This window comes from Chionomys nivalis, chromosome 25 (assembly GCF_950005125.1).
Source record: "Chionomys nivalis chromosome 25, mChiNiv1.1, whole genome shotgun sequence".
NCBI classification, from domain to species: Eukaryota; Metazoa; Chordata; class Mammalia; order Rodentia; family Cricetidae; genus Chionomys; species Chionomys nivalis.
Genome location: NC_080110.1, coordinates 3,976,246 through 3,993,709, shown reverse-complemented (window position 1 = coordinate 3,993,709; position 17,464 = coordinate 3,976,246). Strand labels below are relative to the sequence as shown.

At 48.1% G+C, this 17,464-nt stretch overlaps 1 protein-coding gene across 2 annotated transcripts; it reads left to right on the top strand.

Moving 5' to 3' along the window:
* The first annotated feature begins 1,398 nt into the window (after positions 1-1,398).
* Ascl1 (achaete-scute family bHLH transcription factor 1) lies at positions 1,399-4,041 on the top strand. 2 transcript variants are annotated; one of them, XM_057758108.1, is made up of 2 exons: positions 1,399-2,659; positions 3,017-4,041. In XM_057758108.1, the coding sequence occupies exon 1, from the start codon at positions 1,937-1,939 to the stop codon at positions 2,621-2,623; it is 687 nt and encodes a 228-aa protein (XP_057614091.1). In that variant the 5' UTR covers positions 1,399-1,936; the 3' UTR covers positions 2,624-2,659; positions 3,017-4,041. The 2 variants fall into 2 exon arrangements, with proteins under 2 accessions (XP_057614091.1, XP_057614090.1); XM_057758107.1 differs by having other exon boundaries at positions 1,399-2,663.
* Positions 4,042-17,464: the final 13,423 nt, after the last annotated feature.

Here is a 17,464-nt window from a genome sequence, read left to right as displayed (position 1 = left end):
CAGACATTACTGCACTCCAGACCTTGACCATCAACCCAGAGGACTTCCGGGCAAATCCACCAAAGGACTGCCAAAGTCTTGGTTCTGCCTATGTAGACGCGACAGAGACCATCCCAGGGTGTACCAGAGCAGTCTGAGACCTTTGCCTGCAGTGCTTGGCGTTTCTAAGCTGGACTTGGTTCGGACAGAGTGCCAGGCCTAAGCCCAGGAAGGGCGCCTGGGCAGGCACTGTCCCAGCAGCAGGGTGACCGCCCGCCGCAGGCGCCTCCCCCTCTCTCGCGGTGCCAGCACACGGCCCCAGCGGGCTCTGCTCCCAGTCGCCTGCCACCGACCCGCCAGGCACACGCCTGGGGCGGGTTGAAGGCTGCGCCAAGGCCTCTGAGGCGGCTGCGGCAGACCGGGAAAAGGAAGGAAGCCTTTCCGTTTGCCCAAACTCAGTAACCTTCAATTCCGAGCAGCCTCCAGCGGTTTGGAATATCCCAGAGCGCTCTCCTTTCAGCTAGTCTAGAAAGCATCTTCTGAGGAGTGGCAGGTGTTACAGAGGGCCAGAGATAGATAGCCCTGAGAACCTGTATACAGGTCCCTAAAGCACATCCTATGTTTGAAGCTGGATAGGATGGCAGCGCCCACTTAATGCAACCGTACAGAAGCAAAGGCGACTCAGAGAGGGTAGCACTGATCTAGTGCAGCAACACTAGTGAGAGGACTCAAAGGGCTAGAACCCAAGTTCTCAAACAGCCACCAATTCACCAATTTGTCACTCACTGTCTGCAAGGTCTCTCTCTCCCCTTCCATCTTTCTAAACCTAATTGCAAGCCGTCAAATAATCCTCCAGAAAACCTGAGTAGAGAAGAAAAAGTAAAAAAAAAAACAGAACCCCAGTTCCCCACCTGTGTGAGGTTCCTTTGCTACTTTTTCCCTAAATCCTTCTGTGCATTTTCTTCCAAGTTCTCAGTAGACTCCAAAGACACTTTCCCTCTAGACTTTCCACCTAGGCACCCCAAGTCCCAGAGCCATTTACCCTTTTTAAAAAGAAGAAGGTCCCCATTTCTAGAGCCACCCCCTGGGGCCCCGAGTCACCGCCCCGAGCGCGCAGCCTGTTTATTCAGCCGGGAGTCCGGCACGCGCCAGGCGCACGCACTGCAACAACAAACCCGGCTGAATGGAGAGTTTGCAAGGAGCGGGCGCGGGCAACCGGAGGAGGGGGGGAGGAGAGGAGGGTGGGAGCTGAGGGGGGGGGGAGAGTGGGGGGGTTGCAGCCGCCCGCAGCAACAGTGGGGAGTGGGGGGCGAGGCGGGGCCAGGGCTGCGCGTGGGGCTGGGTGTCCCATTGAAAAGGCGGCCGCACCGCAGCCGCCCAGCACTCTCTCACTTCTGGCCAGGGAACGTGGACGGCGTACCGGCTGGGAGCAGATCAGGGAGGGCGAATTGGGGGCGAAAGAGGAATTAGAAAGAAAGGGGGTTAACCAAATAATCCCAGAACCAGGCTCGACCCAGGCTGGAGCCAGGGAGACCGGGCGCAAGAGAGCGCAGCACCGCAGCGGCACGACCCGGCAGAGCGCGCTCAGCACTGACTTTTGCTGCAGCCTTCCCTTTCCCCTTTTCTTTTAATACCGAGAAGGCGCCAGCGGCGGCCGCACACGCGAGCGCCACGCGAGGCTCCCGAAGCCAACCGCGGCGGGAGGAGGGGAGGGAGGAGGCGGCGCAGAGGGAAGACGATCGCCTAGGCACCTTCCTCCGCCGCAGCTGGAGAACTCCGCGGCCTTCCGCGCGTTTCTTCTCTTTTAACTTTCCTCCGGTGCCCGTTTCTCCTCTCTCCTTTTCTTCACCCCCTCTGATAGTGCCTCCGAGCCCCGCGTCCCCCTAGAGCTCCGCGTCCCCCCACGCGCACTCCTCGCACTCCTCTCTCGCTCTTCCCCGCGACTCTTTGACCGGGCATGGAGAGCTCTGGCAAGATGGAGAGCGGAGCCGGCCAGCAGCCGCAGCCCCCGCAGCCCTTCCTGCCGCCTGCCGCCTGCTTCTTTGCTACGGCGGCGGCGGCAGCAGCAGCAGCAGCGCAGAGCGTGCAGCAGCAGCAGCAGCAACCGCAGCCGCAGCAGGCGCCGCAGCTGAGCCCAGTGGCCGAGGGCCAGCCCTCAGGGGGCGGTCACAAGTCAGCGGCCAAGCAGGTCAAGCGCCAGCGCTCGTCCTCTCCGGAACTGATGCGCTGCAAACGCCGGCTCAACTTCAGCGGCTTCGGCTACAGCCTGCCGCAGCAGCAGCCGGCCGCCGTGGCGCGCCGCAACGAGCGTGAGCGCAACCGGGTTAAGTTGGTGAACCTGGGCTTTGCCACCCTCCGGGAGCACGTCCCCAACGGAGCGGCCAACAAGAAGATGAGCAAGGTGGAGACGCTGCGCTCGGCTGTCGAGTACATCCGCGCTCTGCAGCAGCTGCTGGACGAGCACGACGCGGTGAGCGCCGCCTTCCAGGCGGGCGTCCTTTCACCCACCATCTCCCCCAACTACTCCAACGACATGAACTCTATGGCGGGTTCTCCGGTCTCATCCTACTCCTCAGACGAGGGATCTTACGACCCTCTCAGCCCAGAGGAACAGGAGCTGCTGGACTTCACCAACTGGTTCTGAGGAGCTGCCGACCCCTGCTGGGGATGGACTTTGGAAGTAGGTACGTTTCATTTGGAGTTGGGCAGGGGCTTCCTCGCCTGGGCCCCTGTCCCCCCTTTTGAGGGTCTATGGAGGTAGAGGTTGTCTCCAGGAACATGGAGGGGTTATTGTTGTTGTTAGTGTGTCTGTTCCAAATCCTAGTTTGTTGGCCTCAGTATTGACCCCCCAAAAGTGGCTTTGCCCAAGTTTCCAAGGGATGGAGGGCAGAGATGAGGATCAGAGACCCTGGGGACTAAGTCCTGGAACTTGTCCAAAGAGATGTTTTACCTGACAGACTCCTCCCCCCCCCCAGGCCTTCACATCTTCTATTGCTGCCCTCCAAATTCACACTCACCCCTCTTGTTTCTGTTACAGGGAGACAGCAGATCCTGCATCTTTAGTGTGTCTCGCCAAGGACATTGAGAGTGAGGAAGAAACAAATGGAGAAAGAAGAAAACAAACCAGAAGGACGACCTCCAGGGGCAACGTGACTATGATGCCCTGTTCTCAGCAAACAGGGTTGGGCTGCAAACAGCACTTCTGCACTCCAGTCCTTCTCGGAGACGAATGAGTGACTGGTAGCTGAACCTAAGCCCAAGTCACAGCTGGTGTGCAAAAGCAGTGGCTTCCTTTCCTAGAGCAAGAGAGCCACGCGCTCTTCAGTAACTCCCAGCCAGCCACTAACAGGCAGGGTTGAAAGCACTTGCCAGTGCCTTCACCTCTTGCCCTCTGCCCTCTGCCCAAACCAAGTCCTAGCCCTTTGGACTGGGTTGATGTCTTTCCTTAGTAAGCCCCATCCCAGCAAGCTGTGGGCATTTGTCTGCTAAACCATACTCGGTTCTTGGACACTCTTCCCCTATCCTGGTGGTCTCCTCCCCAAGCCCTAATTCTCTCTCCCACTGTCTTTGCTTCTGTTTTCATCATAGAATGCTTCCAATCTTTGTGAATTTTTTTATTATAAGAAAAAAATCTATTTGTATCTATCCTAACCAGTTTGGGGATATATTAAGATATTTTTGTACATAAGAAAGAGAGAGAAAATTTATAGAAGTTTTGTACAAATGGTTTAAAATGTGTATATCTTGATACTTTAACATGTAATGCAATTACCTCTGCATACTTTGTAGCCCATCTTACAACTGCCGTTCCCCCTTGTGGTTTCGTAGGGAACTCCCTTTGTAGGTGAGATTTAAGTGCCACCAGAATGACTTCAGCACCGATGTGTCTTACTTCCTAGAAACGTTGTTAATGTATTGATGATGTTATTAAAAAACTGTTCAAGAAGAACAAAGTTCATGCAGCTACTGTCCAAACGCAAAGTGGCGGCCAGTTGCTTTCCATGGGTTGCCTTTTGGAAATTTCTACCACTGCCTTTTTTCCCCCTTACTGTTTTATTACAAACTTACAAAAACGTGTATAACCCTGTTTTATACAAGCTAGTTTTGTAATAAAACTTTTTTCCTTTTTTATATATAAAAAAGAGCACGCGAGAGAAAATGACCAGCTGCCTCTACGTCTTCTTTGGCTCTGATGCTCCTGGCTAAGCTATGGAAATACTCAAAGGGAGGGAGGGTGGTTCTAAGGGTGCTCAGTTGCAGAGAGGAGGGGGATAAGTGGTCCAGCCAGTCCCACTCCAGCGGTAACTTGGTGATGGCTGTGTGTGGGGTCCTCTTCTCTGTTATTCACCGTGCATATAGACAACTTCCAGGGAAATCAATGGCAATTCATAGATGTGTCACCCCGCCACAGGCTATGCATTAAAAAAAAATCCCCAAAACAGTCACCTGGGAAAGGACACCCCTCCTTCCCCTCCCCCACTCAAGGCCCATTTGAGGTTATCTCCACCGGGAGAAGGAAGGTTGGGTGTTTGGAAGGATAGTGCTGAAAGTTGGGATGGGGGGGTCCCCTCTCCACAAACAAACATCAGGGGTGGAGTGGAATCCTCTGCACTCACTTCTAGGCACACACCCCCCACCCAATTTATAGGTATTTTTCTCCAATATATACACTTTGCAGCCTGTGTTGAGGCAAAAGACCCATATGATACAAATTCCCTGCAGACAGAATTAGACTTCAGTATGTAAATGTAGTACAAATGTGTGGTCGCTTTGAGACTCCGGCCTATCTAAGGCTGTGACTCTATCCCCATAGCGTGAGCAGCGTGTAAAAGTACCCAATTACCAAGATTCAAAAAGAAATTGGTGGGGTTTTGGCTGGCTCGCTTCTTGTCAGTTACCAAGGACGTGCTCGGAATCCTACTCGCCCTCGAGCAGGCTCCTTGCTCGCTGCCTGTATCACTTGCAGATTCAGTTTGCGTTGTCTCCAGCCAAGCGGAAAACCAGGCGCAAAATGCATCTTACAAAACCCAACAAAGAGCGGGGAGCAGGCGCGTCTTCCAGAGTTAAAAATCCAGCCCGTGTTGGTATATCTATACCATTTAGGGGCACAGAATAACCATTTTTGAAAGCCGCTATGCGTGGAGCATGCCACAGCGTCTGATGTCATTTTACTAAATGGCCCTCTATAGAATGCACACGGAGGCTTCAGTCCCTTTCATAGAGATGGGCGTAATTAAGGGGAAAAAAAAATCAGTAAATTCCCCATCGCCATAAATAATCGGACTTTCTGCCAGCAGTGGGCCAATTTCGAGCTTACTTGGGGAAGCAATGCTTCTGTAGTGTACCGGCTTTGTTTTTATGTTGTTTGGGAGACCAGAACTAGGCACTCCCCTCCGCCCCCCACCCCGCCCCCTCCCCCATCCCTTTTCCATTTGATTTAGCTGCCTAAGGTATGCAGAGAAAGTGTTGCGAGTCATTTATAGCTATGAATGTAACATTAGGATAAATGTTGCAACCCTTACCAAAGAGATTTTTTTTCTTCTTTTGCCTGGAAGGACAGGTGTTCTTTTACCCTCTTCAGAATGAGAAATATAGAGTCTCGGTTAAACTCTGGGCAAAGTTAGTGGGTTGTTTGCCACAATGTGAAGGCAAACTCCGAAAATTCACAACACACACACACACACACACACACACACACACACACACAATTTTGCCAAAGCTAGGAATGGGCAAAATCTCATTACATCTGCTCTAATCGCTTAGCAACACAAAGCCGGGGCTTGTGCGGCGAAGGGAAGCCATTCACAGCGCTCTGACAGGCCGCATTCAGCCAGCATTAGTCAGCTCCATAAATCACCGCTGCCCATTGGCTGTGCGGCGGGCTTAGGGCTGTCAGCGAAATACAAAATGCAGACCCCAGAGGCCAGCAATCGCGCACCCTCCGACCCATTTTAAGCCTTCGCGGGGGGGGGGGGCTCTCTGGGGAAGACTTGGTTTGCATTATTGACTGAGAGATCTTACCTATTCCTAAACAGCCTTGGAGACCAAGAGCACTAGTTAAGGCTGGAAACTGGCCTGAAATAGACAGGGAGGGGGGAGGCTAGGGGGTATAGTAGGGTGAGGGAGGGAAGGAGGGAGGGAGGGAGAGGGATGGAGGGGAATTGATTGAGTAACTACTCCTCAGCCTGGTGTAGCTACTGGGCGACATGCCTCACCTCCCAAATTCCCAAATTCTGTCTTTCAACTCAGGGAGTGGGAATCTCTGTATGGGAAACTACCCAGTAGATATTCCATCAGGCAGCGAATATATACTGTCTTCTACCTAGACCATCAAAGGAGAGGAGGGCTGGCATGGGCAGGGCTGACCTGGCGGTGGGGGAGGGGCATGCATCACCACTAGACCTTGTGCAGGGTGGGAAGGTGTTGGTGTCCACAGCAGGTCCACTAAAGCATCTAGTAAATGTCCTTATGGTGGAAATTGCATGCCCCGTGTAGCTAACTATTCCTGACTGCCTCTTCCCATCTAAAGGGCTAATCAATATGTCTGAATCACAGTCCACGCTGGATTTGCACCAACAACCCACACAGAATGAGTTCTCAGAGTCAAAGCAGGTCAAAGGTGACTTTTCTTAGAAATCCCAGCTGGCATCACTCCTCCGAGACACATTCCCAGATCACTCCATCTTTCCACCTGTCGGCCACATTCTCTCATCTACCCTTCCTTTTCTTTCTAGGACTTAACCACGAATGTGAAAAATATTATTATTTGTGCTTCTTAGACTGTCGTAGCTTGCCATGGATGCAGCCGTGAGCTCAGCGCATGCATAAGAACAGAGACCTCACCTGATGTGTTCATTAGCACCTCCTTGGTGCCTGAACACAGTGGTTTGGAGAATCTGGGTGGTCTGCGGTGTTTCAATGATCCATGTCTACCACCTTTCACACACTCTGTCTTTTTCTGCCCATGTCTCAGCAAGCTCACACAGAACCCGTTGCCAGAGATCTGTTGCTCTTTGATGGGGAAAGGCATGAGAAGAAGGCCACAGAGTAGGAGCGGAGATGGGTTGAGGTATCCCTAATTCTCTTATTCACATGCTCTGGAAGTGGATGCTCCTGATCTAAGACCACAGCTTGTAAGGGGTTTTTTGTTTGTTTGTTTTGTTTTTGAGACAAGGTTTCTCTGTAGCTTTGGAGCTTGTCCTGGAACTAGCTCTTGTAGACCAGGCAGGCCTAGAACTCACAAAGATCCCCCTGCCTCTGCCTCCTGAGTGCTGGAATTAAAGTTTCTGATGCTCAATAACAAGCCTTCCCCTTGCAGGCTCAGAGGTGAGGAACAGCAGCTGCCTGTAGCTACTACTCTCTGCTGTTCAGGTGTGGCCTCTCTGGGCTCCCTTGCCCTCACCCATATGTATTCCTGCCTGATCTCCTTTGCCCCTTTAAGGAAGGACAGTTATTGATTGGTTTCTTCTGCTGCCCCAACCGCTTCTTAACCACCATGCTTCTGAATCTACTGGATAGACTGCTTTGTGTAAGATCTTTCAGGGTTCAGGTAAGAGACTGTCTAAGGTTGACGTGTACTCTCTTCAACACCATCTCTGGAAGAACCACTCCATCTTTCGGACCAGCAACGACTTACCTCAAAGTTTGAAAAAGAAGTTAGTTATACGTTTCATGACAGTCGAGTACAATAATAGCTTTAACAGGAATGGATACCAAATGAAAGGGCCTCAGAGCTGCCGCGGGTGTTTTCAACTGCCTCCTTTCCCTGTGATGGTTTTGGACCGGGTACCAGAGGTAGTGCTGGGACATACAGGTAAGGTAAGCAAAGACTGAGGTAGTTGGGGCCACCCACATCCCCACTTAAAAGGGGATGGGCCATGATGACATTGAGTTAACATTTCTAGGTCTTCGTTGTCATTATTTGAATCGTCAATAAATGTACTCTAGGAAGCGTTTCTTATTCAATTTAACAAAAAACAAAACAAAACGCGAAGGATGCTTCTCTCATATGCTGAAGCTAGTGATCGCGTGTTTCTCTTTTATTATTGCATTGAAGCCTCTGAACTTCCCTCCACTCTTGGGTCGAGTAGCGACTGTTTTCAGATTTCTCCCAGAAATCCTAGGATACAGAGGCAGAAGGAGGGAAGTAAATGGATTTCCTGATACTAACGTTCCTGCCTCACTGCGTGTGAGACTGGCTTGGCTCTAGCGCGGGTCCAAGTTATATGCGTTCTTCCTTTGTATGCAAGATTAGGTTGTTACAAAAGAGGGTGTGTAGGTTAATGGCAGGAAGCAAGTTGCAGTGTGCAGCGCTAGCCCTGAGCGCGTGTCGGGCTTAATGATTTATTCAAGCTGCAGCGCATCCGGGAGTTGATTGGCTGCAGGCATGCGTCCGCTGTCAGCTGCCTGCGCCGGGACTTGCGGGGCTACCTGATTCGGAGAGAGTGGGCAAGGGAGGTGGGGGTCAGGTGAAGGGAGAGCAGACTGGGGACCAGCTCGCAAGGGAGGAAAGAAGAGGAATAAGTAGGAGGTGCGACCCAGATCAAAGGAGTTGGAGGAAGGGAGGCATTGCGGAGAGGGAAAGGAAAAGGCGAGGTTGGAGGGAAGGAAGGAGAGAAGGAGGAGGAGAGAGGGGGAGAGGAGGAGGGGAGAGAGAAATGAAGAAGGGCACTGAGAATGAGGGCTAGAGGTTGCAGAGCCCAGTGGGACGCGCTCCCAGAACCTCCGGCAGCGCGCGCCCCTCTGCAGGCGGCCAGCCGCTCACAAAGCGGCCTTTGATGCGGTGGCTAGCGAGGCTATTTTGGGGATGAGTTGGGGGGAAAAGCTTCTCTAAGTGAGTCACTTTCTGTTAACTGCCACATAGAAGGTTTGGGCCCTGAGTCTGGGCTGTCCAGCACCGGATGTAGACGCAGGAGACAAAAGCTCTCCACCTGCCCGAAACAAGGACACTTAATGACCATCTCCCTTACTCCAGTCCCTGACGGGAGACCTAGCCCCAACTCCACACCCCACAGGACAGCCGACCTTTCTGCTCTGTGGCCCCAGCGCCTAAGCACTTCAGCTGCACCGTACAGGAACCGCCCTTGTTATCGAACCCACCCTTTTCTCCCTCCACTCCTCATTCACCTTCCCTCCCCCCCCCCACGCACCATTTCCGGTGTAAAGTCTCAGCAGCAAAATCAAACATTTCTACACTGTTCCATCCAATAAGCCCCGTCGGAAGAAGGAGAGGAGGAGTGTGGAGAGGAAGAGAGGGTAAAGGAAGATGGCGGCAGAGAACCATGGCTCTTGGGACTCCAATGGGAAAATCAGATCGGCCCACTGTGTGCACTGGCAGAGATAGAGTTGTTGAGAGTGGAGAGGCGGCAGAGCGAAGGGTGGCCTCAGTGTTGGGAGGGGGCGAGGCTGGGAATTCTGTCAACAACCTCCCCTATCCAGAAGATCCAGACAGAAGTAAAGGCGGCGTGCTCCCTCCCCTCACCGAGTCCACACAGCTCGGCCTCCCCCGGCTATCTTTCTTTACTAGAAAAACAGTCTGTCTCCATTGTCCAGGTGCCAGCAGAGCCTTTGGCGAAAAGAGAGGCCGGCCAGTCCTCTGATCAAACTCAAAGGTTAGTTAAAAGACAAAACCAGCTGAAAAGTCTTCATGAATAACCCTGAGCCACCCCCCACCCCCAGCTCGCCCGCTCCCCAGCTCAGGGTAGGGCGAGCCCTGCTCAGTGCCCCAGTGCTTCCTCATGCTGCTCGCCTAAGTCAGAATTTCACAGAAAGCCCCAGAAGAAAAGCTCCCACAATTAGAGGTCGCCTGTCAGAAAACATTAACGCCTTCCTCTCCCGGCCTGTCAGGCAATGCAGCACATACAAACCGCCATAGCGAATTGGCCCTCCACCCCTTGAAGTCGCCAGCCAAAGGAGCAAGGATTTGCAAGGCAAAGGAGCCGGGGTCCAGGGAGTGTTGTTTCTGTTAAGAGTCTAGGCGCACAGAGATGTCCCCAGGATCCACTTTCTCATTTTATGTTCAAGGTGCCACATAGATAGTCTTGCAAGTAGACAGCTCTTGTCCACCAAGGCTGTGAAGTAGAACCTTTGTGTTTGTTTGTTTGTTTTATAAGGGAAAGGTTAAATATTTATACACAACTATATTCTTTTGTTTTGTTCATCCCCACCCCTTGAGGCAAGGTTTCTCACTCTATATCTACCTATCTATTTGTCTGTCTGTCCCATGAACTCTTTCTGTAGACCAGGCTGGCCTTGAACTCACAGAAATCTCCTGCTTCTGCGCCACAATGCTAGGATTAAATGTGTGGACCGCCATGTCTGACAACGGCTGTATTCTCCAGGCATCTTGTTTATGATTGGAGCAGTCCCTTAAAATGATAGATTGTTCTAGCATCTATTATATATGATAGTTACCTTCTAGGTGAAGAACAGTGTGCCAGAGAGGCACTGTGACTTACCTATGGCCACACAGCTATAGGTGGTGACAGAGAAAATGAACCCTGGGTGTTTGAATCGGGTGCTACTCTTGACACCTCTCGGGATCCATACCCTCTTCCCATTTTAGAGTGGGTCAGATTACAGATGTTCTCCACAGCCATCAGGAAGAAGCATTCAGAGAACCATGCTAGAGATTTAGGAGATAATTATTATTCTCACCTAATCAGACACTGGTAAAATCTTTGAGATTTGGTCCCTGACTCCAGGATTGGCAACAGGATCTGTTTCTGATTCTACCCACTGATCAGTTGTTTCGGCTTCCAAACATCAATAAAAGCAGGGGGGAAAAAACTAAGAAAAGCTACCATATAATCCCAAACATGTTTAATTGTGCCAAAGTTGTTCAACTTCTCTGTTTCACACCAGTTCGCTGTCTGATGTTTTAGTTTCCAGACATCTTGGTCTATCTCAAGTTTTTCTCTCTCCTCTTTCTCTTTTCTCTCATCTTTGCCTTTCAGATTCACAACTATCACCTCATGGACTACTGGCCAAAGTTAAGGGTGGACAGGATAAAGGGAGAGGGTACTTTATGCAAATATGTCTTCTGAATACTCTCAGGTTACAGTAATGCTTGACATTCAGGTTGACCTGATGAGCAACATCCTGGCCTCTCCCACCCAAACATCTTACCTAGGACAGCTCAAGTGGACACCAGAGAGCTCACAGTCATGCCAATCATGGGCCACACAAATTAGTAGTGAGTTCTTTGCATTCAAAACCCATGGAAAAAACACAATGACCAGACTGATTGTTCTAGCTCTGGGCAGACTAAGCTGGGGTCAGCTCAGCTCCAGGGCCCAAAACTCACTCATACCTCCACTTCTCAGAGAAACACCCACTCCTTGGAAACTCTATCCCTTGGAAGCAGTTGAAACACCCACCATGCTTCTCTCAACCACCTCCTCTTGCTGCAAGAAAGGAGAAGATGCCTGACTTAAGTCCATTTCCACAGCCTCAGCAATGTCACCCTGTTTCACTAGGCACATAAATTAGGGACATTTGCTGGGTGACATCTAAGTAGGGTATCTACCCCCATGAGTCGCTCATTTGTTACCAGAGATCATCTAAAAATGACAACAAATTTGCTAATTCTGGGCACTTGCTTATGAGGGAAAAAAGTCAAACAAGTCCAAAACAGAGACAGCAGACAGTATTTTTGCAGATATTTTTTGTATTGCTAAATACATGAAGCTAGTTGAAACTTCAAAATATTGGTTCACATAATTATTTACATGCTCTCAAAATTATATGTAATTGCAAAGAATTTTTGACTATAGTTTTGATTATTTAAAACAATTTTTAAACTTAAATATGTTTTGATCATATTCTTCCCCTTCGCTAATTCCTTCCAGACCTGCCCCGCCTCCCTACAACCCAACTTTCAGTTCCTTCTCAAAAAACAAATAAAACCCCAATATAACAACAGAACTCCCACCAAACAAAGAAAACAAAACAAACACTCACCTCCAAAAAACTAAATAAATAAAAAGACCCAACCAAACTGTAACCAAATAAAAGCACACAAAAAACTGTGTAGTCCATTATATATTGGTCAACTGCTCTTGACTCTAAGGCCTGTCCTGGAGTGGTTAATATTCCTACTGTTGCTCTAAGGGAGAAGACGAATCATCCCTCCCTCAGCAAGTGTAAGTCACGATTCAGTTGTTAACTATTATCTCGGCTATGTTTTCATTGATTCATTCATCCAGTTTTTAAAATATAAAAGATAAAATAGGACAAAAACTACCATATCAAAGTTGGACAAAACAAACTGACAGAGGGAAAAGAGCCCAAGAGAAGGCACACGAATCAGAGACCCACTATTTTGCACACTTAGAAACCACATGAGAACACTCAACTGGAAGCCATTATGCATGCAGAGGACCTGTTGCAGATCCGTGAAAGCCCTGTGCATGTTGCTTCAGTCTTTGTGAGCTCATGTGAGTTTTGCACATGTGGATTTCAAGGACCCTGTTTTCTTGATGTCCTCCATCCCCTCTGGCTCTTAGACTCTGGCTCCTCTTCTACCAGGTTCCCTGAGCTCTAATGGGATTTGATGGATACATTTCACTGAGGGCTGTGTGTTCCAAGGTCTCTTTTTCTCGGTATCATGTCTGTCTGTGGGTCTCTATCTTTGTCCCCTACCAGCTGCAGGAGGAAGCTTCTCTGATGATGGCTGGTAATTCCATAATTTTTATTACATTTATTTTGTGGGTATATGTGGACCTAGACATGCCACAATGTGACCTCAGAGGACAGTGTGCTGTATTCTTTCCTCCCACCATGTGGGGCCTGGGGGTCAAACTCAGGTTCCTGGGCTCAGCTGCAAATGCCTTTACCTATTGAGCCATCTTGCAGGCCCTACATTCCAACTTTTAAAATGATGCAGACTCAGGCTTACCAACCTGGGAACATATCTGTGATACATAATGGTCCATAAGGACAAAGAAGACAGTCATTCCCTGATGAAAACAGCTAACGTGTGATGAAATATTTCATACAGCAACATTGTATCTATCACTTTTATAATATAAATGGTCATTGATTTTATTATTAAATCCACGGATTAATACACCATGCTGGCCCCATCCCTCGCAGCTGGCTTGGTAAGATGGAAATTCACAACCCAGTGGTCATATTTTTTATGAACCTTTTGCTTTCTATATGTCACTTTCCATGGTGATTGAATGTGGGGTGACATTTTAGCCCCCCTGTCTATTTTTTTTGCAAAAGCTTCTTTTTTTCCCCTCTTTTGCTATGTCCAACACATGAACCAATGGAAACATTTTATTATCCATTTTGTATGTACATGATTCTTCCCTCAGGACAAATAGATAGAAGGAAAACTGCGCTGGACTTACTTTCTCCCGTGGAGTTCAGAAGGTTGAATCAATTATGATTTCATCAGCAGTGAATCAACTTCCATGCAAATTACTGCATATTGCCGTCCTTTACACAAACGATATTGCCAACTGGCGTTAGTTAATTACAAGAAAACAATGTGTCCAAAGTACAATATGTATTTGTGTGAGAATGTGCCTATGTGATACAGAAGTTTTAACATGCAACAAAATATCAAGCCAGAACAATAAATGCGATAAACAGGGGAAAGAGGCATCTGATTCTCTTATTCAGCTTGTCTGACTTCACTAGAGACATTGAAGTTGGGGTCATATTTACTCCTATTAGCGATTCTCACACAGGAGACTAGAATGGGATGAGAGGTTTGCTTAACATTTCTGAGACTCAAACAGTAAGATGGCTTTGATAGAAATCAGTGCATGGGCGGTCATTCATTATGACCTTTGTGTGGGGGAAGAAGAGTACCAAACAGTTAACTCTAGAAATGACAGCGCTGAGTAATTGAAAAAAGCTACCTATCCCATAACTGTTATACATGTATTCCATAAGTTTCTTTCTCCAAGTTACTTGGGTTGACCATCCCTGACGGTCATCCACAGGAGCTGAATGGAGAGAATTGCTTTGGATTTTGATTCCCGTAGTGTTTCCCCACCCCCATCCCCCAGCTTCTTCCCATTCAAGTTGACCTCCTAGCCCTACCCCCACATGCTGCTAGCCTGGAGAAGAAAGCCATTTCCATTGGCCTTGGCTGCCTGGGGAGATCTATATTACTCCTGGGAAGACAAGAGCTGTCCCCATCTTGGGAGAGTGTGAAATTCGGTTTTGATTGCAAAGGGAAGCCATTTCAATGGGATTACACCGTGACCATGTAGATTCAACTCGGCCATATGGCCTGGGGATGAGCCTTCCTACTGTCAGGTAACAGCACTTTGCTAATGACGTGGTGATGACATTTTCCAATGAAAAATAAAGCCACCTGGACAGGAATAAAGGAGGCCAAAAAAAATAATAAAACGATGAGACACTGGTAAGGATTAGCAGGGCCCTTTTCTCTGCTGGCTTTGAAGAGAGGCGATTTGTTTAATTCATAAGAAAACCAACGAGAATGATGTTAATAAAAGACTTCTGCCTGCTTGCCATGGGAGAACAGCATTTTCTATTTTCATCAAAGACACCTAGTGTTGACCTGAAAAGGTTGCTTAACCTTGCAGTGACCTCATTTTCTTCACCCCTTGAGAGGATGCATAAACACATTCCACAAAACTGTCAAAAAAAATTATGAAGATGATTGGTGAACTTATAACAGCTGTACAAATAGGGAAAGGCAGACTTAAAAAAATTAGTCATAAGAAAGAGAAACTCTGGTCTTTAAGTAAAAAATAACTTTGGTTACTTTACAAATTTATTGAAAATACTAAGTCTAAGGAAGGAATATGGGCCTTAAGAAATGAGGTGCAAGGCAGCCCAAACTAGTCAGACCCGGTTACAGTCTTTGCTACCTCTTCTCTCTAGATACCCAGGTATGCCCGAACACTCACCCCAGGACGAGGCACTGGCTGTTAATAGTGTCACCATCCCCAACCTGGATGGTCGCCAGAGCCCCACAGGTCATCACAACAATGTGTTCTCCTCACCCCTGCTTTTTTGCCCCCCTTGCCTTCATGTCCACATACAGGCAGGGTTGGGTATCATTGCTGGTTAAAGTGTGGGTATAAAGGAGGTGGGAAAAATGGATACCTGACCTTTGCTGATATTCAAGGAAGGTTACTCAGATGCTGCCCAGCCAACACCAAAGCAGTCAACAGTAACAGGTCTTCCTATTTTCTTATTCCTAGGGTTTCTAAAGGTCTTAACCCAACCCTTGTCAACTGGCAAGTTGGCTCTGAATGTTCATTGCAAGAACATGCCTAACCTGCCTTTCAAATCTTCTTGTGTATTGCCGTCCATAGAACATTTTCACCCAGAAACCCACGACATTTGTCAATTTTCTCCATCCATTTCCCAGTAAACATCAAGTCCAAAGGTTATTGTGTGATGTTTCAAAATTCTAGAAACCAGAGAAAATATTCAAGTTGTTTATTATACTCTGTAATCCTAGGTTAAGGATTACAGACATTAGGTTTTATATTTAGAGATATCTGTCAGTGAAGGTATCTAGAATTTGAAGGAAATATCATTAGCATATAATTTAAAGTACAATGAATGTATTGCTTAAAAATAATTTATTTCTCTGTTTCTGGGCATTTTTAGGTCACTTACACTCAGCTCCTTGCACTCTGAACCCCACTACTTCCACTTTTGTTCAGGGAGTGATCACTTCTCCCGGGACCTCGGCCTCTTACTTAGTGTCCCCTTAGTGACTAGTGTCGCCGTCCCATCTACCTTTTATCCTGTGACCACCAGAGTACTTTAAAAATAGCGTACAGACTGCACAGCCAAAGTGGGGCCACAGATTATGGTAGCTCTTGTTTTAGTGACTTTGTTTCCTCATTGGCCACAATGTTGCTACTTTGCTCGGCCTATGACTGTTTATGGAAGATTTGCCGTTTACCTGAGCACCCTGCTAGAGGATGCCAGGGCAATGCTCACTAGATCAACATGGCACCCAAGCTCAAAGAATTCTCGCTCTACTGACTGAGAAGTGCTGTCTACAGCCCCCTCCATGATCGCCAGCCATTTTGACAGGCCTTTGACTCAAGACATAGCAAACATTTTGTTTCTTCTCCTCCTTGTCTGTTTGCATAGAAATACTCTCTGTGCGGATCCAGTGTCTCGACTGTATTTTCTCTCGGACGTCCTCCTCGATTCCATTTAAGCGGACTAATCATCTTCCCCATGCTCGCGTGAGCTCTGTTGTCATAGATTCCTCCTTCCATGATATTTGCCTATCTTCTTCATACTCTTCCTTCTTTTTTGCTCCAGGAGAAAGAAATGGTCAAAGCAAAACAACGTTGAACTGTGTTTCACATTTGGACAAACACCTATCAACAAATTTATTTGATGGTCTGAGAGAATGAGAGGGGGAGGGAGGGGGACAGACAGACAGACAGATGGGGGGTTCCATAGTGGCCACCAGGAGTTACAATGAGTATTCTGTAGCTTGGAGAACAATACCCCTTCAGAAAAGGAGCCCCAAACTCCACGATGCTTTATCTCACTCAGCTTGAACAGTTTGTGAATCCACATGAATTGTCTAACAATGTTTCATGAATCTTAAAAGTAACTGAAATAAAAGGTTTCATCGGAGTGTGCTTCCTAATGGGGAAACTCAATTTCACAGCGCGAGAGGAGAACTATTCTTCACTCTTTAGAGTCGGGAGGTCTAGGGAACAGAGAGAAGAATCTATAGCAAAGTGCAATCTCATTTGAAAGCTGCCTTCTCAGTCCAGGCCATCCTAGTAGGGAGAATAAAGTCGATGTGAGAATATTGAGGACACCAGAGTCATTTGATAAGGAAAGACCCCTTTCTAGTCCCATGATTCCCCCCCCCCAAACCCCGTGAGAGGTGGCTTTGATATTTTCTTTGCACACTAAGTTGTTAGATATTTAGGGAAAGGGCTGTATTTTATGTTCTCAGTGTCCAGTGCAGAAACACAGGCGATTTTCAATGCGTGCAGATTTTGAGGAGATGGCAGTGTATGTAATTGATGATTGCCCATGGCTGGAAAGGCTCTGCAACTGAACAGCGATGCCAGTATTAGAACGGGCACATAAATCTGGAGATTTCTGATAAGTTAAGTTCTACATTTTAAGCAGGCAGGACTAAAGCCTGCCAATGCTGGAGGCACACACTGCTTTTACCTATGACCCGTGTTCTACACACACCCCAAGCCTTATGGTTTCAGTTCTGAGGTTCGATGACTCATTTCCCAGTTCCCTGCAAATCCTCTTTTGTTGTCTTCGGCAGCGACAAGGAACTTTAGTCTCCATTTTTGTTTTCAATGTTTCTTTTCAATCAGTCTCAGAGAACCCAGGTGTAAAGGAAGAGGGGGCTCCACGCTGCTCTAGCTAACTGGGAGCCGAGTTCCCACTTCCGTTCTTTCTGACTCCATATCTTTTTCTATTTGTTCTTGGAGGCCTCTTCTTCATCCACCCATTCAACAATTTTTAAAAATTTTTTTATACA